This window comes from Rousettus aegyptiacus, unplaced genomic scaffold (assembly GCF_014176215.1).
Source record: "Rousettus aegyptiacus isolate mRouAeg1 unplaced genomic scaffold, mRouAeg1.p scaffold_m13_p_9, whole genome shotgun sequence".
NCBI lineage: Eukaryota > Metazoa > Chordata > Mammalia > Chiroptera > Pteropodidae > Rousettus > Rousettus aegyptiacus.
The window spans coordinates 5,097,603-5,121,353 of record NW_023416312.1 but is presented as its reverse complement, the minus strand read 5'-3'; the positions used below and the strand labels follow the sequence as shown (position 1 = coordinate 5,121,353).

At 40.4% G+C, this 23,751-nt stretch overlaps 1 protein-coding gene and 2 pseudogenes across 2 annotated transcripts; 1 reads left to right on the top strand and 2 right to left on the bottom strand.

Annotated features, from left to right (window-relative positions):
• Positions 1-260: 260 nt before the first annotated feature.
• Positions 261-379, bottom strand: LOC118607949 (annotated as a pseudogene).
• Positions 380-4,458: 4,079 nt separating this feature from the next.
• Positions 4,459-22,810, top strand: RBBP7 (RB binding protein 7, chromatin remodeling factor). Of its 2 annotated transcripts, none has more exons than XM_016133335.2 (12): positions 4,459-4,773; positions 5,570-5,714; positions 9,780-9,925; positions 13,797-13,943; positions 14,957-15,072; positions 17,030-17,190; positions 17,947-18,073; positions 18,196-18,273; positions 18,846-18,922; positions 20,748-20,805; positions 21,425-21,535; positions 22,324-22,810. In XM_016133335.2, exons 1-12 carry the CDS (start codon positions 4,758-4,760, stop codon positions 22,390-22,392), a joined length of 1,251 nt encoding a protein of 416 aa, XP_015988821.1. In that variant the 5' UTR covers positions 4,459-4,757; the 3' UTR covers positions 22,393-22,810. The 2 variants fall into 2 exon arrangements, with proteins under 2 accessions (XP_015988821.1, XP_015988820.1); XM_016133334.2 differs by having other exon boundaries at positions 4,460-4,773; positions 13,770-13,943.
• LOC118607889 lies at positions 13,177-13,295 on the bottom strand (annotated as a pseudogene).
• Positions 22,811-23,751: the final 941 nt, after the last annotated feature.

Here is a 23,751-nt window from a genome sequence, read left to right as displayed (position 1 = left end):
TTGAAGAAGGAAGAAGCTCACCCAAAAGATATTTAGCGTGTTATTTCCTGAAGAAGAAAATGGACGATGGCCAGCAATCCTATCAAATTTTCGCTACAGTGAACTGCAAATGAGGTCTTCACTTGTAAATTACAATGCACTGTATTTTAAATACTTTCCTTTTTTTTATTGTTTGTTTTTTAGGCGAGGCAACCCATTGGTTGACCTCACAGATTGCAAGGACCTTGTTGGCTTACAATCACTTATTTTTTTACTTTTTATGCCTATAGCACCTGGTCTTCTTAGGTGGTCTCCCATCCAAGAACTAACCAGGGCTGACCCTGCTTATCTTCCAAGATCAGACAGGATCGGGCTTGTTCAGGGTGGCATGGCTGTGGACTGAATATTAAAACTTTGAATAAAGCAACAATGTGCTTGGGGTAGAAAGCTCAGGGCTTCTATAGCCTTCACTTCACTGCTCAGGGATTGGGATGAGGGGAGGAGTTGTTCCCTATTCGATATTTTTTGTTTGACAAATGTTTATTTACTACGCCCTAGGGATTCTAAACCTAAACCCCAGGGATTCTGGTCTAGGTCATTTCCTTTATTCACTGTCACCAACTGAGGAGCTCACTTAACATTAACAGCTAACACAGTGGGGTAAGTTGGCTTTTCAGAAACCCAGAGGGACACCCACAAAGGTTAAAAATTAACACATTTATAAGTATAAAACAATTACTTCACTTAAGCTAATAAAATATTACAATAGTAAATGAAAACAGAGTACAAGTTCAAACAAGCACAGTGAGTTTCCATTTTACAACAATTTTCCTTCGGCTCCCTCTCACACAATTGCATTAAACAATATTTTGAGAAATTGCTTAGAATTCTATCATGCTAAGACAACTCTGCATTTGTCTGCATTACTCTTCTACCATTCCTTTTTATTTTTTCCAAAATATGAGGGCTTTTTTCTGTTAAGAATAATGCCTGTCCATTGGCGAAAAAAAATTAAATAAAGCAACGTATGAGTAAAATAACCATCCGTAATACCAGTTACCAAGAGACAATGCCTATTAATATTTTTGTGTATTTCCTTCTGCTTCTAATGATTTGGATATAAATGATTTGTCCAGAAACAAAATTGGTATTCTTTATGCTCCACTTTTGCTTGTGTAATTTTCAGATTTTCTGTAATGAGCTTTGTTTTTGCAATAAGAAAATCAAACAATAAAAAAATGTATGAAAGAGCAGTCGCTTTATATGTTTTGTTCATTCCAGGTATCCTCAGTTGCCAAAACACTGCTTGGCACACAGTAGGTACTTCAAAATTTTTTTGAATGGCTAAGATTTCCACTCAAAACTAGTGAGACAGGGCTGCTAATGAACACTGAATCATCCAGCAGTCATGTCTGGGGATTATTTCCCGCTCTCATTCCTTTTGGTAAACAGTTCATTCTATCATATACGATCACTTTTGCCATCTTAATATAAGACCAATTGAATTCAAATTCCAACTCCAACACTCACTAGCTATGTTACCTTGGCAAGAAACGTCACCACTCTCTGCCTGAGCTTCCTCATCTGCTAAACACTGGCCCAACGCTAGGAATACAACAAATCCAAGATCCTGCCATCGATTTAATTTCTAGCATGGGGGGAAAAGTCTATGAACAGACATGTGTCAGGTGGTGATAAGGGTTATGAGAAAAAAATAAAGAAAATAAAGGGGACAGAAAGTGATTAGCTGTAGGGGAGAATGAGGGCACGTTGCTACTTTATAAAGGGTGGTCAGGGATTGGGTAGAGTTTTAAAAATATCCTAGTGTCTTGTGTTTTTTTCAAACTCTAAGTTGTGACTAAGTGTGATCACAAAATCAATGTAGAGGGTAATCAGTATATTTTTAAAAACGAAATAAAATACCAGAATGCATCACACATATTAAAAGGTCAGCACTGTTTGATGTCACTTGTTTCTGTTTATGTACAAGTGTACTAGCCTGTAAAACACCGTCAGCATGGAGAAATAGTGGTTAACACTATAGCAACTTTGAGGTAAGCAGTCTTAGAGAAAGGTACCTCAACAGGGCGAAGACAGCCCACACCCTGTGCGTGCACCTGTTAGTAGTTCTCTCCATGAGGAGACTAAGCTGAGTGTAAAAGAGACGAAAAACAAAAGAAAGGTTGGGAGAAAAGATTAGGACCAGAGCTGAGAAGTTGGGGTGAAAGGCAAAAACAAAACTGAACAGTTAAGCAATTTAAGAGACAAAACTGGTATTACATTTTCGATGCAAAAAAAGAACCTGAGAAAAGACCAAAAATATATATATAGAAACAGAATTGACAGATTCCATATTTAAAAAAAAAAAAGGAAAAAAGCTAACACAATATGGTGTACACAATACTTTCGGATGAAGTGTATGATATGATAGTGCCTGAGTATTTTCAGAAACTCCCAAATATCTGCTCCATACTCCCTTCTCTGACCTTCAGTGAGGCAAACAGTACAAAGATTTAAAAAAACATATCGTCTGGGAAAATTTCAATCCTTTAAACATTTAATAGGTTTTGGAAATCATGCCCACTCATCAGAAATAAGTAAAATATATTAAAGGGAGGCTAGAAATCGTCTGCCAAGCCTTCTCTTGCCATGCACATGAGGAGGTTCCCAATTGAAGCAGAGCTGTAAGACACAATTATTCCAGAACAAGGTGAGCAAACTACAGCCCTCAACTAAATCTAAGCCTCCGCCTGTTTTTGTACAGCCCATGAGTCAAGAATAATTTTTCCATTTTCAAGTGGTTGAAAAAATTCAAAAGACTATTTTGTGACATGTGAAAATTATATGCAGTTCCAATTTCAGTGTCCATAAAGTTTTATTGGAATACAGCCAGGTTCACCCATGTTGTCTATGGCTGCTTTCTCGCTATAACACGGCAGAGTTGAGGCGTTGCCCCCGAAGCCTGTAATATTTACGATCTGGCCCCTTTTAGAAAAACGTTTGCTACCCAGTGTCTAGAACATGAGGGCTGTGTTGTTTTAATACCCTTTCAACTTTCTTCCCTCTCCAGCTCCTCATCTCCCCAGCTTTGGTCTCTAACAAGATTCCTGGGCCTGAAATGAAGGCAGAGCGTTATAATGAATTGCACCATATAGGAAAACCATAGACACCAGACAACATATTTCTATATAAGGTAATATGAGTGGTTCTACCACCGACTAGGATAACATCTGGGTTTGTTTCCCGATCACAAAAGTGGGCATCACAGCGGCAACTGCACGACTTCATTTGAGAATCACCATGGTGACTTGCATGAAGACACTTGGAAAATATCAAGGCAGCAAATGTTCTGCGGGGTGCTTTTGCAGGGGGAGCCTCTCTCGGAGTCTGGATGTAGGTTGTGGTTCCCTGTGCACGTAGCACCTCAACTAGCTCACGCACCCGCCCCCACGCCCCGTCACCTCTGTCCTTGGCTCTTTTGGCCTTGCAGCCTCCTTTCTTTCTCCTCACCCCAACCCACTCCTCAGCGGCTACCAAGCTCCCGGACAAAGCAGGGCTCAGGCAAGCCAGCCCGGGTCAGCTTTGCGCAGCTCTCCCCAGCTTCACCAGTTTGGGGTGGGTTCGCCCTGGGCCCCCCAGAAAGTAGTAAGAATGACTCAGCAGGGGCCAGAGATGGGACAGAGGCAAGAACAATAGTGTAGGGACAAAATCTCTGAATAAGAGAGGCCGCGAATCATCACCGGAAGAACCCCAATGTATGAACAAATGAAAATGTAATTCTGGTCAGCTTCGGGCAGTTGGCGGCCTGTGCCGGCACAGGCCGCAGGTTTAGCCTAACAGGGAGGCCTGGCGTCTTCTGCAGTCAGAAAACGCCCGCGGCCTCTGCAGAAAAGTCCTCTTTGCCTCCAACAAACCCCACCTCTGCTCGACCCGGCCCCAAGAAAGGCCAGTCAGTTGGAGGGAAACCTTTCGGGGTGCGCAAAATTGCATGCCCGTGATCATCGGGGAGACTTTGAGGACACAGTAATCTCTCGAGACTAGAAACCATTTTCTTCTCTCGCTGAGATTTTGCTTGGCTAAGCGGCGGCAACCTCCCTGCCCCCCTCTCACTCCCACCCTTACCCCCACCCCCACTACCACCCCCACCCCTGCCCCCGCCCCCAAGGCCGCTGCAAGCAACCACGCCCCGCGGCCCCAGGGTTCGCCTCCCGGGGCTCGCAGCCCCCACGCAGCCAGCACGCCGCGCCTCCACTCGCCCCACCCCCGCGCGCCCCCATCCTCCCCCGCGCCCGGCCCTGGGAGCGCTGGGCGAGTCTTCGCGCCTGCGCCTCGCCAACTTCCTGCCGCGGAACGCCCCGCCCACCCCCAGAAGCCCGCCTCCGAAAGCCGCGTGAAACCTGCCTGCCGCACGTCATTGGTCGAGACAACGAAGCCGTCGGCTCCCAGGCCCGCCTCCTCCCAGCCTCTTACTTTTCCCAGGACGGATGCGCCTGCGCTCAGCTGCCTGGGCGGGCTGGGAGGCGCGGGTTGAAAAGTCTCGTTCCAAGTTTGGAGAGAGAGAGAAGAGCGCCTCAGTCCTCGGTACCCGCGAGCGGGGAGGAGGCAGGAGAGAAGAACTCGGCGTCTGGGGAGCACCCAGGCCCTAAGACGGAGCTCAGGCTTCGAGACCTAGAAGCGTGTGGCGCGCCTGGGAAAGGCAGGAGCGCCTGCGGTTGGACTGCTCTTGACTAGCGAGGGGAGTCTGAGGCGGCGGCGAGGGGCGAACGACCCGACGCAAGATGGCGAGTAAAGAGAGTAAGAGGCCCTGCGGGGCGGCGCGCGCCGGGGCCGCGGGGGGCGGCGGGCTCGCGAGGCCGCGGCACGCGCCGGCGAAAGGCGCGAATTGGCGTGCGGAGCAGGGGGCGGGGCCGGGCGCTAGACTGGGCGCGCGCCTCCAGGGGCCTACGCGGGACGCGGCTGCGGAGCGGAGGGCTCCGAGCACTTCCGGAGCCGGGCGCGGGGCCGCGGGTTGGGCCCCCTTCCCCCCATCCCCCTCCAGCGGCGGCGCTCCCTCCGGCGCCCTCGGCCCCCGAGCGGAGGCGGTCTTTGCCGCCGGAAAGCGGGCACGGCGGCTTCCACGCGCGCGCGCCGACGCCTCGGGGTCGCGGCCCTCGTCCGGGGGATTCTGGAACCCGCCGGACTATGGCTGCCGACGCCAGCTTCGTGGGAGCGGAGGCCTCTCCTGGTGGGGGATGGAGGGAGCGGCTCGATGGCTCTGTGCTACACGTGGATTCGCCTCCCCGGGTGGGTCGTAGAACCTCTTTGCATACGGGGCGTCATCTTAGAACAGGTGCGAACAGCTGTAACTGACGAAACAGTTTTGATGTCCGTGTAATTAATTACCCAATTGTCTATACGCAGGAGATACTAATTTCAAAGTGCAAAAAAAATCCGCTCTGGAAGAGCAGTTAGTAGGTTTGCCCAAATAAGAGGTAAAGGAAAATAGTAGATTAGGTGTGGCCTTCTCGAGGTGACCTCCAGTATCAGTGTACAGATTCGAACTCCGATCCTTTTCAAGCACTTAATTGTATGGGCTTTCTCCAAATTTCAGTGTTTGAAGATACTGTGGAGGAGCGTGTCATCAATGAAGAATATAAAATCTGGAAGAAGAATACACCGTTTCTGTATGACCTGGTTATGACCCATGCTCTTCAGTGGCCGAGTCTTACCGTTCAGTGGCTTCCTGAAGTGACTAAGTAAGGGTTCCTGACAACCTTTTACCTTGCACAAATTTAACTTTTGGCCTGATTTTCCTGCTTTTGTCATTTTTACATAGAAAGTAAGCATGCAATCAATTTAGCCCTTGAATGAGGTGCCAGGCGATTTTTTATTTTTAAAACTAAAGTGATTTATGGGATGATTTCTGATGTGTAAATGTGACGTTGAAATGGGAGGAAGAAATCTGTTGTGAGACTAATGATATTTGCAGGAAGCACCAGATATATATTTGATATTTCTTGGGGTTAAATATAGAACTTTTCTTCGGGCCCAAATGAATGGATTTCTTTAAAACTGTATTGAAAAATAGCATATGTACAGAAGAGTGTACAAATCATAAGCATATGATTTGATGAATTTTTACAAAGTGAACACACCCATGTAACCAGCCCCCAAGATGAATAAGTTTTAATCGCCAAAGGGGAAAAGACTTTGGCAACAGCTCACCAGAAAAGGGGGTATTATTGGTTTACAGTATGGAATTCGCTTTGATGTTGCTGTTGGTCTTGATAAGAGAGTTCTTTTCAGCTATCTCTGGTGATAATTGCTGACATTTATTGGGCCTTTTGAAAAGGGCCTGGCGCATCTGTAGAGTTTTCTGTTTAGTTACATGGTTTAATGTTAAAAACAAATACTTTGATTATTTTTTGTCATCCTTGTTTCTCTGATGTGGCGTAACATGCTCAAGATCACACAGGTAAAATGACGAAGATGACTTCAAACCCAAAACAGGTAACCCCTGAGTTGAGGCGATCACTTCACTAGACTACCTTTTTCATACACTTGGACTTTTTCTTGTGGAAACTTAGCCAGGTACTTTTAAAGTATTAAACTTGGGTATCGTGAACATATAATTTAATGATTCATCTCACAAATCTAGAATGGCATTTTGCGACAACTTATAAAAAAAAAAAGTTAATTTTACATAAAGTTACTCTCATGGTGGCCAGGTTCTCCATTTGCAAACATTTACTTCCATAAAGATAGGACTTATTTTGGGGTTTCCAAAAATCTTAGTGTAAATGTATAAAGGTGGGAAGAGTAGCCAAGTTTGTTTTAAGCATTAACATTTAAATTACTTTGAGCATCAACTACTTAAGGGTATTCATGTGCATTTGATTCTTTGTGTTTTCCTGTTAAGCAGATTTAAATTTTAAAAAAGTTAATTTACATTCTCTTTAATCTTTTCGAAGGAGGACAGCAGGGGAAAAAAAAGAGCTGGGGCTTTAATGTTAGAGACCTTAGTGCCCCCTGGGTTTTAGTAGCTTTGGGAATTAGGGCAAGTTGGTTAGTCTCTATCCCGGGTTGTCTGTTCTGTTAATGGAGGTGCTGATGTTACTGACTGCCTACATTGAGGAAATTAAGTAAGATCATGCATGTCTAAGGGCTGCTGCAGAGTAAGTACACAGTAAGGAATGACTGATGTTGATTTTCCATCCTGACCTATTCAGAAATTATCATACAGAATAACTTTCTCCATTTGAATCAGTGAAAGCTGCTTACTAAAATCTTTTTAAAATGTTATCTTCAGTGCATTTTGTATAAAGGTTTTTATTTTCTAAAGACAATAGATCTGTACGTTCTCAGCCCAGGTATTGCTTTTATATTAACAGTTAAGAATTTAGCAAAAAATACTTTAAATTATGTATTCCATTGTGGTCTTTGCGTGCAAAAAAGTGAGGTCTGGGTCTGGTTGTGGTATGTGCAGTTCTCTGGGAAAGCAAGAAAATGCCAGCCAGCCTGCATTCTTGGATGTCAAGGACAGCTGCGTGTGCTTTGTAGGGTTCTGTTTGGGATATGAAGGGACTGTGATTATGTTTTATCACCATACAAAGCAGTAGAAATGCTGGCTGCTTTTATGGCTGGGGTCTTTGAGGAACTAGACCCTACTCAACCACATAAGGCCTTCTGCCCACATACAACTTGCTTCCAAATGGTTACTTGCACTTTCTGAGCTGTTGTCCTTAAATTGAGTTAAGTGTCCAAATAATTAATTTGCCTCTTTTAATTTTTTATTTAGGTATCAAGAAATTTTCAAAACTGGTAGATAATTATTTTATATCTCTTAGTAATTTCTTAAACATATTGAGACTAACTTTATACCTAAAAAGCTTTGTAGTCATTCAAATTCAGACGGTACAAAAGTGCATAGAGTGAAAAATAAGTCCTCCTTCCATTTCCACATCCTCCTATTTCCCTTACCCAGAGCAGTCAGTTTGTAATTTCTTATTCATCCTGCCAGCATGAAGTACGTACATAGTACATATATCTTTTATCTTCTTTTTTCTGATAGCAAGTTGTTCACTTGACTTTTTGATTAAAGTTTATATTGGAGAGTTTTTCCTATCAGCATGTTTAGCTATCTTCATTTGTTTTAAAGCCTCCATAGAATTTTATTTATGGTTGTACTATAATTTATTTCACCAATTCCTTATTGGTGGATATTTAGGTTCTCAGTTTTGCTGCTTCAGACCATGCTACTGAGAATAACATTATGATAATCTATAATTGTTAGGTAAATTTCTTAGCACAGGATCCTGGCACTGAAAATGGACAGTGTCATTTATCATTAGTCTAATGCAGCCTTAGGTATATCTAGTATTGGAAAAAAATAGTATAATACTGATTGGTTCAAGAAAATTGTTTCAGGTTTGTAGTTTATTGATGGAGAGGAAAGAATTTTTAGTAAAGAGAAAAATCTTTATAACAATTGAGTCGGGAAACCTGAATAATTGAATTTTAGAGTCCAGGAATTTTTCAGGTTCACTAGTCCATTTTGGGACCATGCTCCTTAGAAAGGTCCTGTAGTGAACTGACCTGTTTATAACTTTTACCTGTCGTTATTTTTCTGCTTAACCCCATAAGAAAAAAAACAATTCACTTCATCGCTTTTATGTCAGCCCTAACATTGCTGTGTGGTGCTTCCTTTCTCTAAAGCATTCCTATTTCTTTTCAAATGATTCTCATAGATATGTTTAAGTTCCCTTTCATTTTGAGCCACTATTCCCTGTAAAGGTTTCATTTTGTCTAAGTCCTCCTGAAGTACATTGCCTGGAGCCTAATTTTCTAACTCTGGTTTTTCCAGTTAAAAATAAGTGGGCGAGTGCTCACGCACATTGCCTTCCCCCACCCCATATAAGTTTATCTAAGATGGAATTAATTACGCTTTTTGATAACCACACCATATTTTTGGCCACTAAACATACATCGACTAAGACCTGTCTTTTTTCCAACAGGCTGCTGTTCTGTTCTTGGAGTTGCATATGTATTGTTTCTTTTCTTTTTTTTACCTTAGGCCAAATCTTGGTAAAATTTTATCTTGTATTTTTTAGCTACTACTAAATTACATGCCTAGAAGTAATCCTCAACCATTGTTTTTTTTAAACTACTGAATCATTTGTACAACCGAAATTGAGAAACAGCCTAACTTGTCCAGTGTTGGGGCCCCGAGCCCTATTTCTTGGCCCTCACCAAGGTGGGATCATGGAACACAGGTGAAAATGTGCCATTCTAGATAATACAAATGGGAAGGCATTGTTAATAGATAGATGCAAAATCACTGCTGAGACTGGAGTGCCAAGAGACCTTGGCAGATTTTTCAACCTTAAGTGAGTTTTCATAGAATTAATGACAAAGATTCCCCCCCCCACCCACCCTGTAAAATTGAGAATGCTCATTTCAGATATTTTAAGCACATAAACATAATACATAAGGGGTTTTCACATCATGCCATTTATACTCATAACCTGTTTTTTAAAGTGAAGAAACTGAGACCCACAGGGAAGTTGTGATTTAAGGAATTGCATATAGCCAATTTTAGTTCGAGCCAGGATTTAAACCCAGTTTCTCTGACTCAGCATCTTATTCTTTCCATTCTACCTCATTGCCTCATTGGGAATTCAGAAACATCTAGTATGTTAAAATGGAAGATGTTTTTTTACTCAAGAACTCATGATTTATGAGTATTAGGATCAGTGGTGGACCGAATTTGTTAGCAACTGATTTCTTGTAGGGTTAGTGTGACTTATTTTCTTTCCAAACAGACCGGAAGGAAAGGATTATGCCCTGCATTGGCTAGTGCTGGGGACTCACACATCCGATGAGCAGAATCATCTCGTGGTTGCTCGAGTCCATATTCCGAATGATGATGCGCAGTTTGATGCTTCCCACTGTGACAGTGAGAAGGGTGGTAGGTATATTATACACTGCAGTATTGGTGTCTTAAGAGAATATGCCTCTTTCTGATGATATGTTACTAAAACTGTATACTAATATTTCTTTTGGCCCAGCAGTTTAACTACTAGGACTTTATCCTACAAAATGACTTGCCCACATGTACACAGGATTTCAAAGTAGCATTATTTGCAAGATTGAAAGAAAAATTAGGATCAACCTAGCAAAGCAACACAGATATTAGTTCATAGGAAATTGCTTAAACATATTATGGCATGTTTGAAATACTGTGCAGCAATTACTAAGAATGAGATAAGTCTGAAATTTTATACACACCCAAAGAATGAGATAAATCCGTATGTACTGTTATGGAAAGATGTCCAGGATAAGTTGAATAACTGTGTGTATACCAAACAGTTAATAGTGTTGTGTTTTGGTTTTTTTTTAAATGGAAGCTATTGACTTCTGTTGTTTTTTTTCTTCCTCCTATCAAACATACATTCCTCCGTTTTGGTATTCCCATGACCAAATTCCCAAGTTGGTGATTTTGCTAGGACTCACAAGACTTGATAACAAATTGTATTCCTGGCTAAAGTTTGTTACAATAAAGAGTACAGAACAAAAGCAGCAGGAAGAAGATATGCATCAGGGAGTCCAGGGAGGTCTGGTACAAGTCTCCTCCAGGGCTGCACAGGATGTGCTTTCTCTTTGGCAGCAAATGACAGGGACATGTGCAGTGTTTTTCTGCCTAGGGAAACACATTTGAGTGTCAGGGTCTGAGGCTTTTGTGTGGGAGTGGTTTTGTAAGCACATCCTGCTAGCAACCAGCCATGACACAAACTCAGGACCCTAGTCATGAAACCAGGTGCAACCAGGTGCATATCATCTTGATATATGTGCGCAGCAACCCTGACAAACTGTTACAGCATGGTCCATCCTCCAGGTGTACACCACAAAATCATCAGTCCATCAGTGACGTAAGGAATGTTGTGAGGTCTGTGTTCTCAGTTGATCAAGGGTCAGTCATGGTCCCAGTGTCTCTCAGAGATGTGAAAGCTAAGCAGCCAGACCTACTAGGTTAACACTTAATGTGCACAGCCCCAAATAATTTTTTATAATGTATAACGGTGGGGTTTTTTTTAACATTTTCTTTTAATTACTGTTGACATTCAATATATTAGTTTCAGTTACACAGAATAGTGGTTATTTATATAACTTACAAAGTGATCACCCTGATAACTCTAGTACCCACTTGACTCTGTATGTAATTATTACAATACTATTGATTACATTCCCTATGCTTTACATCCCCGTGACTATTTTGTAACTACCAATTTGTGCTAAATCCTGTCACCTGTTTTTACCGAGCTCTCCCAAAAGATTTGATAGATAGATCCTAACATTTTTCAGTGTTTACTTTAGTTTTTTTTTCTTATTCGAAATACTACCTTATAGCTGAAGTCCCATCACACATACCCCATTTCTCCCTACCTTCTCCAGGATTCATCACTGTCCTGAAATTGGTATGCCATTTCAATTATTTGAATGTTCATTACTCAAACACTAGTAAAGACAATGTTTTGCAGCTTTTTTCATTTCATATTTGTGTGTGTGTGTGTGTGTGTGTGTATACCATGTTGATGTCTATTTCATTCTTCTAACTGCTGTATAGTATTCCATTGTGATTAATTGTTCTATCAAGGGGCAGTTGGATCATATCTATGTGGTTTTTTGTTCTTAAAAACAGTGCTTTAGTGAACATTCTTGCCGTTTTTCATTGAACACATGGGAAAACTTATCTAGTGGGGTGGAATTTCTGGATTGTATGGTGTATTCATTGTCAATTTAAATTAATAGAAAGCTATTTTCTAAAATTATTAACTCAGTTTACCACTCCCACAATTCCATTCCCTTACAGCCTTCTGCATTATTTCTTTATTGTTATACTGCTAAAGTTTTTAATGGTTTTTAATCCTAAAGTGTGTACTTATTGGACTTTCATCTTAGGAATTAGTCTCTGCATAATATGTGGATATATTGAGTTATTAAAGTCATTTTTTCAGTGTATTCCTACAAGTAGCTATAATAATTCAGTTAACACCTCTTTTATATTCCATTTTGGCATTTTTATGGATACTATTTGTCATTAAGATAGTTGTTTTTTGAACTTTTTCTTTTAAGAAAACAAAGCCTTGTGTTCAAAGTAAATCTTACCGGAGACCCCATTTTTTTAAAAAAGGAGAGCTGTTCGGTCTGTTTTAGCTAAAGGAGTTGGAAGACTTGCTCTTCATAGCAGAAGGGTTAGAGGGAATCCTTGGAGTCCCAGGGGTGGGGGGCAAGATTGAGCAGGGTCTCAGGAGGTAGGAGGGTGAGCTGATCAGGAGGGGTGGTCTTAGAAAAGCGGAGGAACCTTTCTCCCACTGACATGCTGGGCAGGGAAAGTGCTGAGAAAACTAGGTGACTGCATGTGGTTGTATGAGAGTAGTTGTGTGGAATGAGAGATGATTTTCAGCCACACAAATAGTAAGCTGTGTTTGCCATAGAGAAAGACTGACTGAGTTCTGGTATTAAACCGTAAGAGCCAGTGTTCACCAAACATTCCCACATAGCAAGAGCTGGCTGAAACTGAAACGGTTTACTGCTTTCAGTGTTTTCTCTAGGTCCCAGCCAGTCTCTCTGACTTGTTACCTGCCTGGCTCTATTAGGCATTCGAGTTAGTGTGCCCTAACTCACAGGGTGAGCTAAAAAGGAACATGCAAAGAAACAATATAGATCAGGAAAAAAATAACAATTATGTGAAGCCTCCAAACTTTTTAAGTGTCAGCAACTAATTCAAGTTTTTATCACCACAAAAAAAATGTCCTTGTTTACTGTTATCTGCTTAAACGTCCTCTACTTGTATTTTTTCTGCTGTCATCTTGCTGCTTTCCAAATGTTATCGTACTTATTATGTGGCTTTGTTACTTATCCAAGGCCTTTTTAATAACTACTTAACACTAATAGCCTTATTCCCACACCAGATAGAGAGCTTAAGCCCCTCATTTTAGCTCTGGCTCTCCATATTAGCAGTTGAACCAAGTTTTCTGGTGGAACCAGCATACATGTTTGTCTTGAAGGTGGGTGAGGGTTAGTTAGCACAGATATTGTATTTGAGGATGCTTCTGACTTTATTTTATTTTATTTTTAAGGCGAGGCAACCCTTGGTTGATCTCACAGATTGCAAGGACCTTGTCAGTTTACAATCCCTTATTTTTTTTTATTTTTTTACACCTACAGCACGTGGTCTTCCTAGGTGGTCTCCCATCCAAGTACTAACCCGTCGTGACCCTGCTTAGCTTCCAAGATCAGATGGGATCAGGCTTGTTCAGGGTGGCATGGCCATAGACTTGTTTCTCATTTTAGACCCAAGGAGTGTTTATACTCCTAAGGGTGAAATCTTCCCTGTCTTAATGAAATCTAAAGTAAGATGATAATTCGCTGTCGTGCTTCCAAATGAGATATTTGCACTAAAAGGCAGAGGCGTGTTTGTTGCATGGTTATTTGAATTTTAGTGAATAACTACATAATCTTCACAACTGAAAGAGGCCAATTTTTAATTGTTTTAAATTGAAGGTGGAACTGAATTAACTTGCATAAAATAGCTATCAACATTTTCCAATCCAAATGGGCTTTGAGAATAAATGAATTCTAAGTGGCAAGTGAACCCATATCTTTTTGTTGTCTCTCTTTGTCTCGTCTGTCTGTCTGTGTCTCATCAATTTGTGCTATATTCTGTCAGGCTAAAATTGGCTGGGTTGATTAAATTAAGTGACTTATGAATTTTAATCATAAGTGTATGTGTTTCTTTCTTCTCACATTAGAATTTGGTGGCTTTGGTTCTGTGACAGGAAAAATTGAATGTGAAATTAAAATTAACCATGAAGGAGAAGTAAACCGTGCTCGCTACATGCCGCAGAACCCTCACATCATTGCTACGAAGACACCATCCTCTGATGTGCTGGTTTTTGACTATACAAAGCATCCTGCTAAACCAGGTATGTAGTAGTACAGTCAGGCCATTGCTTGATCATTTTTCTTGATTTGAAATGGTAATTGCTTTGAGGTTGTTCAAACTAGTGTATGCTATAACTTTTTAAAGGTTTAAAAATTGTTTTGTGGATCCCATAACCACCTTCAAATTCAGTGATTTAACAGAAGGACCTCACAGCAGATTATACAAAGGACACAAAGCAAAAGCAGGAGAAAAAGATACAGATCTGGCAGATTCCTGAGAGGTTAGGCACAGGCTTTTGAGTCCTTCCCCACTGGGGCCACGCAGAACATGCTTTCTCTCTGGCAGCAGACCCCAGGGGCATGTGCTGCATGTCTGCCCAGGGGTGCCAGTTTGAGTGTTGGGGTCTGGGGTTTGTATGGCAGCCTGGTCATATGGGCACATCTCACTCTGTGACTGGTCATGGTAAGGGAAACTCAGGACCCCAGCTCTTAAGTCTTGCTAAATAGTCCCACAGGAATCTTGCTAAACAGTTCTACAAGTCTTAACAAGCTGCCTCAGCATGCCCCATTGCTCTGGGCGTACACAACTTGTCATTCAGTGACATGAAGAATTTTGTGAGGGTCACATTCCTGGGGACTGATTAAGGGTCATTCATGGTTGCAGGCTACTCTGGAGACATGCAAGGACAGAGCAACTAGACCTCCTGTGCTAACTCCTCACAAAAAGATTTTAAAAAATTCACCCAGAGGTGGGGTGGATTGTCATCACGCAAATTTGTAGGATAGCTATAGTTTTCAGTATTTTGTTAGAGCTAGTACTCAGTTTTGCAAATGAACCAGTAGTAGTATGGTCATGAGACCTGTTTGCATTGAGTATTTGAAACTAAGCGCAAAGAACTGCTTTTCAACGTGGCTGTGGGTCAGATCAAGTCTTTGAGTGTGTGCAGTGCTTTTCTAAGCATAATAAATGTCATGGCTCACTTGGAGAGACTTTGCTCTTGCCAGTTCCAGTAGACACATAATAAGTGGTTAACGTATTTCTTTTTTTCTTTAGACCCAAGTGGAGAATGTAATCCTGATCTTAGGTTAAGGGGCCACCAGAAGGAAGGCTATGGTCTTTCCTGGAATTCTAATTTGAGTGGACATCTCCTAAGTGCATCTGATGACCATGTGAGAAACCTGTTTTTCTTATCTGTTTATTAGTGAGAGTTAAGGATGAGTCACAGTGCTGGACTGAAGGAGAGCTGTATGGTTGAAAGGTTTCCCAAGATGCTACTGCTGGTTATTGGGTAACGTTTTCACAGGGTTTAGGGCTCCGGTTATCGAATTGCCCTTTTTGGAGCCTTACGATTTCGCACAGCTCTTGTGAAGCAGACTTAGAATGGTGGGAAGGTGGGCAGAAGGGGCCCCGGTGTGTAAAAGTGGACCTCCATAATGGAAAGTCTATAAAGCATAAGACCTGGTTAATATTTGGTACATTTTAGTTTATTTTTTATTGTTTAAGTGTACAGTACTGTAGGTTTTAGTGTATTCACGAAGCTGCAATCATCACCACTGTCTAATTCTATAACGTTTTCATCAAATATCACAAAGAAACTCCGTACACATTAAGCAGTCACTCCCTAATCCCACTTTCCCCCAGCTCCTGGAAATTACTGATTTCCTTTTTATCCCTATAGATTTGTCTGTTCTTAATATTTCATATAAACACAATCATATAATATGTGGCGGCCATTTGTGTCTGGCTACTTTAATTTAGCATAGTGTTTTCAAGGTTTATCCATGTCGAAGCGTGTGTTAGTACTTCATTTTCTTTATATAGTTGAATAAGTAGTTCATTATATGGATATACATCCATTTATCATTTGGACATTTGAGTTGTTTCCACATTGGGGCTATTTTGAATGATGTTGCTTGAACATTTTCGTACAAGTTTTGTGTGGATGTATGTTTTCATGTCTTTTGAGTGGTTACCTAGGAGTGGAATTACTGGATAATATGGTACCTCTGTGTTTAACTTAGGAAGAACTGCCACGCCATTCCCAAAGCAGCTGCACCACTTCCCATTCCCACCGGCAGTGTGCCAGGGTTCCAGTTTCTCCGTGTTCTTCCACACCAACTCTTCTTGTTGTCTATTTTTTTTTTTTTTGGATTATAGTCACCCTAGTAGGCATGAGGTGATATCTCATTGTGGTTTTGGTTTGCATTTCCCTGATAACTAATGATGTCGAACATCATTTTCATGTTCTTAATTAAGGGCCATATGTATATCTTCTTTGGAAAAATATGTAGTGAAATCCTTTGTCCATTTAAAAATTTTTTATTGGCTTGTGAGAGTTCTTTATATATTCTAAATATAAATTATTAGATAACATGATTTCGAAGAATTTTTTCCTGTTCTATGGGTCGTCTCACTTTTTTGATGATATCTTCTGAAGCACAAGTTTTTAATTTTGAGTCCAGTTTATGTATATTTTGTCACGTGTGCTTTTGGCGTCATGTCTAAGAAGTTATTATGTAACCCAAAGTCACAAAAACTTACACCTATGTTTTCGTCTTAAGAATTTTAAAGTTTTAGCTCTTAAATTTAGGTCTTTGATCCATTTTGAGTTTTGTATATAGTGTGAGGTAGGGGTTTAACTTTATTTTCTGCATGTGCTGGTTTTCCCAGCACCATTTGTAGAAAGACAGAACTGTCCCTGTTGAGTTGCCTTGGCATCAGCATCCTTTTAAAGAGGCACGTTTTAGTTTGAATTCCAAGTCTCCCAACCCAACATGAATTTTTAGGACGTGCATATATCTGTTCACTGGATACCAAATGTCAGGCCCTCAGTGTTGTATAATCTAGTCTAGATGAATTTTAGATAATTACCTGAGCATCCCTTGCCTGCGAGCATGTTGGCTCTCCCCCTGTTCCCATTACAGTGTATTTTCCTTCCCTCCCCATCTCAGATCATGGAAGGTATACCCATATATTACTGTTTGTGACACATTTATTTATATTACTCTCTCATGTTTACTTCTAACATGTATATGGTTAAATAGTTTTGTTTTTAACGAGTGTTTTAAACAAAATGTTAGCGTTTAAATTCAGTCTCTTACAGCTTTTGTTTTTTTCTTTCTCTAGACTGTCTGTCTGTGGGATATCAATGCAGGGCCAAAGGAAGGCAAAATTGTGGATGCTAAAGCGATCTTTACTGGCCACTCGGCTGTGGTCGAGGATGTGGCCTGGCACCTGCTGCACGAGTCACTGTTTGGATCTGTTGCTGATGATCAGAAACTGATGATGTAAGGTGGAAAGTTTAACGGGGTCTTGTTATAAGAGTGTCCTGAATGGCCATCAGCAGTCGTGGTGGCCTGTGGTTTAATTTCCTTTTTTCTTTTTAAAGTTATGTCCTAGCCTTTAAAAGAGAAAGTATAGTCACCTTTAAATACTCACCTTTAGTGAGGTATAATTGACATATAAATAAACTGCACATACATAATGGTCATTTCACATAAAAGTTACAGTGGTATGTGAATGAGCACAATTTTAAAAAGGAAAGAAAACAGGTATGTGAACGTGAAGAAACATGCTTGGTGTAGTGGCGAATATCAGAACTGGGATCAAAGTGACTCCAGGTTGAAGATGAGGGCAAAGGATGTTTGTATCACGGCATGGCCACAGGGCTGCAGTCAACCACCTGGAATGCTTTTTATCTCATAAACTAATGCCTGAGGCCAATTAAGGCAAAGTACTGAAATTAGATAAGACTGGGTTGTAGATAGCAAATTATATTTTTTCTACATCATCAGTAACTTGAGGATTCTTGAAATAGTTGGTGAATTAAGACAGGATCTAATAAGAAACGAAAAACAGTAAATAAGCGTATCACTTAGTGGTCCGAAGTCCAAGTGGCCAAATCTAGGTGTGGTTGGTGTCTCTGCGAGGAGGGGGCCGTCATAGCAGTGGCGTGGAGTGGTGCCGACCACCAGCGTCTGTGAAGTCAGGAGGGTGGAATGACCTCCTCGTGTGCTGTGTACCTTGTACCTTTTGTGTCGTAGATGGGACACCAGGTCCAATACCACCTCCAAGCCGAGCCACCTGGTGGATGCGCACACTGCCGAAGTCAATTGCCTGTCATTCAATCCCTACAGCGAGTTTATTCTCGCAACTGGCTCTGCGGATAAGGTTTTTATGTTTTTGCATATTCAGTGTTTATAAACTCAGTTGTTTCGAATGGTAGTAATTAGATATTTTTAAATTGTTATGTGAAGTGCAAAAATGAATTTCTCTTTGTTACTTTTCTCCAGACTGTAGCTTTATGGGATCTGCGTAATTTAAAATTAAAACTCCATACCTTCGAATCTCATAAAGATGAGATTTTTCAGGTACGTGACAGTTTTCTGATGTCTGTATGTCAGGTTATAGTAACTTTTGGTAGAGGAAAATTTTTTATTTTTTTTCTTTATTATAGTAGGCATGGGACATTTTTTTTTTTAATATAAGTTAACTAGTGGGAAATAACTAGGAGCTTTTTGAGAGACTGTTAGTTCAGAAGTAGGAGAAGCAGCCTTGCAGAACAGGATCAGTGTTAAGTGAACTCGAAGGATTCTTCAGTTAAGGTATGCCAATGTGGCAGCTCCTCTAGTGAAAAAAGATCCGGTACATGGTTTAAAAGAGATGTGCATAAGGTAAGATACACATCATTGAAATTTTTAAAAGCTTCTGGGATGGTTATGGGGCCGAATAAGTTTATTGAGACCCCTAGCTGAGTTCTCCTGTAGTGGGAAGTATGACCTTCCTGCGGGGCAAGCCTGGGAGATGGACCATTTAAGAGCACTTGAAAGACTAGGACAAGGAGAGGCTACAGGACACGCGATGGGAAAATATTAGGGGTTAGGATAGTAGCCACAAGCCTAAGGACGGATGATTCTTTACATTTTCAAATATGTATTGCTAGGTCCACTGGTCTCCACATAACGAAACTATTCTGGCTTCAAGTGGTACTGATCGCCGCCTGAATGTGTGGGATTTAAGGTAATTCAGAATCTGGCGATAAGAAACTGCATAAATATGGCAATCTGGCAAATTATATAATTCATAAATTTAGAAGAGCAATTTGCTAACCTCAGTTTAATAAGTCTAATATTAAAGTAACTTAAGTACTTTGCTGGAGTTTTTGTTTCATAAAATAGGTGTGAATCAGCAAATGGACTGTAAAATTTATGCAGTGTTTCATTTTTCTATTAATATTCAGGCATGAAGTTGGGAGAAGGGCGCGTTTGTGTTTTAACATCCAGATGATTGATTGAAAACACTGTTGCTATAGAAAGGGGTAAAAATGTCATTAGCTAGTCGTGGCTCATTGGGTCTCACGTACACCTGCAGGACGAGTCTTTCTGGGTTTTTCTACCATTTGCTCTTCTGAGCTTTGATTCATTCACAGATGAGCTCCTGCTGTGGGGTGTGCCTGTGGGAACAGGGTAAGCACAGCCCGTGCTGTCAGAGAACTGTCGTGAGGCTCGCTGTTTAAAGAGTTTCTCCCAGTTCTTTGGGTTCTTTGACTTCAGAGTTGCCATTTTTGCCATTTCAGACTCCTTTTTCTTTTTCAGTCTGAGCCTTTAGAGCCGTTAATAAAGTTCCTCAGTATATACTTCTGCATAAGATGTCGTTATCTTAAGTTTAAATCATTAAATTACCAAAGAATAACTTTTCCTACCTGTAGTAAATGTATTCCTTTGATGTAGACTAAGTTTTTAGTGTATTAAAACCAAGGCTGCCTTTAATTACAGATAGTAGCTTCATCTTCAGTGTATAGAACTGAGATAGTGCAGAATAAAATGCTCGTAAAGCTTTAAAACATCTCATGTTTCGTGTTCTTGTGAAACAAACTGGCCACGATAGATGATTGAGAATGTAGAGAATCTTTCAAGCAGATATTTGAGTATATTCTATTTGAAAAGTTTTGGTAGAAAAACTAGAAACCTAAAGCAAAAATATGTAGTGGTCGTATAGGTGGTACAACAAGGTTTGGAAGGCTGGTGGCCCTGGCAACTGGATTGTCCCTAAAGATGCCAATAATAAATTTGCAGGCATTGTGTAATTCTTAAAATTCAGTGATGACTTGCTTACTATTAAAAATACCATTAAATAAAATTATAGGTTAAAATGGTCAGTATTCACAATTATGCTCCTGACAGGGAGGAGACACATAATTGTCTAGCAGTCCCACATGTTTGGTTTGGTTGGTTTTATGGGAAGGGAAAAAAAGACTACCACTTAGAAGGTTTATTGCTCTGACTGGTTTTTCCCAGCAGTTATCTAGCAGAGTCCGCCTTTGGGCTAGATAGCAGATAGGGCTGGTAAGTGGTCTGTGTACTTTGAGTGACTTCACTATTGGGACTGCAGGCACATTCTACAAATTGAATTTTTTTAAGAGAAGGGAGGAAAAAACTTAACCTTTCCTTGGTTTATACATTCCATAAAGTTCTGTTGTCATATCTTTAGATCTGTATCTTCTTTCTGGACTGAAAAAAACTTAAAGAATGAAGTGTAGGGGTTAGGCATCAGTTTTCTGTAGATATTTTAGATACTTTACACCTTTTAATTCTACTGCAGTAAACACCACAGTGGAAATAATGAATTTTAATATTTATTAACAATTTCTATCTTACAGCTTCAGTTATGAACAGCTCTACCCATTTCTAGAAAGTAAACACCCCACCTTCCCATCAACTAATATAAAAAACTAATCAATGGCAGTATAGAAATGTGTTGTTTTTACATTATGTGCTTTCTGATTCTGCAAACAATCACACTGTAAGAATTTCAATAATGAAAACGTCATGTTCTTTCTTAATAGCAAAATCGGAGAAGAACAATCAGCGGAAGATGCAGAAGATGGGCCTCCTGAACTCCTGGTATATGTTGGCTTTCTTATGCAAAATGAAATGTCAGATGTAGATTGGATTCTGTCATTGATCCATGTATATGGAAAATGAGTCAGAACTTCAAATTCTAGCTTCATGATTTCAAATTGGAGGTCTTAGAGGTTATTGAGATTGGGGTTTGACATTTACTGAAACTAGGAACTGGAGCCAAGTAGGTTTTTACCAGTGTTTCATTAAGAATAATTTGAGCTCCTGGAATAGTGTAATTTCTCATTGATTTCAGTTGTTATATTTCTGAGAAGTTTTTGTGGGGAGGGGAACAGGTGCTAGTATTCAATTAGCAACACTTAACACTTTCTGAGAGTATGGAAGAATTTTAATGGCTGGATTTTTAGTTCCATTCCCAGAAACTAAACTTCCTGGATCTTGATGCCGGTGCCCACATTTCCCGCCTGTTCCTGATCAAATCATCTGGGCATCTGCTGGGCCCCTGGAGGGTTCACGTGGGTGGCATACTGAGCCTTTCCGGCCTTCCCTCCAAACTGCAGAACAGCAGCCCCCACCCACCCCTGTTGCAAGACTGATGCTCTAAAACCTAACTTTTAACATAAGATATGAAACCGAGGCTTTTTGTTGTTGTTCTTAACAGTTTATTCATGGAGGACACACCGCCAAGATATCAGATTTTAGTTGGAACCCCAATGAGCCTTGGGTCATTTGCTCGGTGTCTGAGGATAACATCATGCAGATTTGGCAAATGGTGAGCTACAATATTTTTTTTTTCCTAAATGACTATCTTGTAAAGGAGAGATTTACTAATGACAATATAAGAGAAATATTTCAAACGTGCTTACTACACCAAATATTTATAGAAAGGAAACAATCTTTCAAAACATTTTCCATTCTAATGAGTCTTTAGGTCAGTATTCGCCTGTCAGGTCAGGAGAAATCTGTACGTGTCTGTATAAACACAAATGTAGACATAGCATGTGCTGATTTTCATGACTGTGCTCTTCAACTGGGCTCTTGGCGTCGCCACTCTATCTGGTGTCTGCTGTGTCGTAGGCATGAACAATATAGGAGGAAAGTGTCAACACCTTCACACCTAGTGAGTTCTCCGATGATGAGCACTAAGTACGTGACATCTCTAAGGCATTGAGTTATTAGACCTTTTCATCAACTTCAGGGCCATGGCTCCCTCTAAGTGATGGTTTGAAATGCTTTTGGGAAACACCTTTTATGAACAATAATTGAAACATATTTCATGGGCAACTAGTTATATATGTAGAAATACACACTGGCAAATAATTTGAGAACACTGGCCTGCCTACTTCTCCCCCTTTAAATTTATTAAAGCCTTTAGGGGAAAAACACGAAAAAGAAATTACTGAATACTCTAAAAATGTGTTCGCATTTAATTTTCAACACTGAAACACATTGAACCATGAATCCAAAAATCTGGATAGACAATTAATAAATGCTATTTTTAGGTAATGTAAAAACCATGGGGGAGTTTTACCTATGAATTTATTTGGTTGTTATCTCCAGGCTGAAAATATTTACAATGATGAAGAGTCAGATGTCACAACATCGGAACTGGAGGGGCAAGGATCTTAAACCCAAAGTATGAGAAATGTTTTTGTTGAATGTAATGCTAACATGAATGCTTGGTTTATCAAGCACCAAAAAAGCATTGTATAGTAGTAAATGTTAAGTGGGCTGGCATATGGCATTTTCTCTTTACCTTCTGATTCTAGCACTTTCAAGTGAGCTATTGCGTACTGTATCATATTGTAGCTTTTAGGGAAGAAATTAATGTTGCTTAAGAATGAACACAGTTGTTTTAAAATACAAGTAGCAGGGTACTGCCTTTGATTCAACTATTTTAAGTCCTGGTTTTCTCAAAACTAAGTGCTTGCTGTTCCTGAATATGCAAGGATAACTTTTACACTTTTTCCCTCCAATACTTCTTGATTGGCTTTGCAGAAATAAAGTTTTAAAATAAATTTTGTTTTATTCTTTTAGAACCTGGGTAGGGATATGTGTGTCTGTCCCTTTATTGAGTAGAAGTTTGTTTTCGTGCGCGTGCGCACACATTTCTCTTTCTTGTGAGGGAGCTGTTATGTACCCATATGAGAACTTACTGACTTTCTTTCCAGGTTACACGACGGTACCCTAAATCCAAAGGTGAGAAGTTTGGCATCTCTATTTTGTGGCTGGTATATTTGTAAACCCAGAACTACCTTAACTTTCATATCATTTGACCCGTATCTATTTGTGCCTTAACTTGGGCAGTTTGAAACAAACTAGATTTCTTCCCACAAAAGAATAAAAAAGTTTGTTTGTTTACATGACAGGGCTCAGCAGAGGGGACAAAACCAGCCTGCAGGTTGGCCCCTCAACCTATTTTGTAGGGCCTGCCAGCTAGGAATGATTTTCATATTTATTTTTAAAAGGTGGTTTATATAGAAATAGAAACAAAAAAGATATGCAACAAAGATTTTTGTGTGGCCTACTAAACCTAAAATACTTTTAATAGACCTGACTTAAGAGAAACAGTTTGCTGGACCCTTCTTATATGTGATTGTATGTTACTTTTTGCTCATCATCAGGTAAGATCTTTCTTGGGTGTTTGTGTGTATGTAACATACATACGTATATATACTTATCCTCCTGCTATTCAAATAGGTACACCCTGGAATGTGCTAAGAGCAGCCAAGTCTGGAGAAATCCATAGTTCTGGTAGCTTTTTAAAGCGTCAACAGCAGCTATGCTTGGCATTTTTCTAGTTGTCTAACAGTGATCTGGCTACGTAAAGTGAGTTTGCGGCTACCCAGAGGGTGGAGAGTGCTCCATTCCTTATTACTCTGCAATAACTAACTAAAATACTACTTAAAGTCTGAAAAACAAACTATCCATAACTGTCTTTTGATTTACACAATGAAGGTCATGTGGGCAACAGAATACACAGAAGCT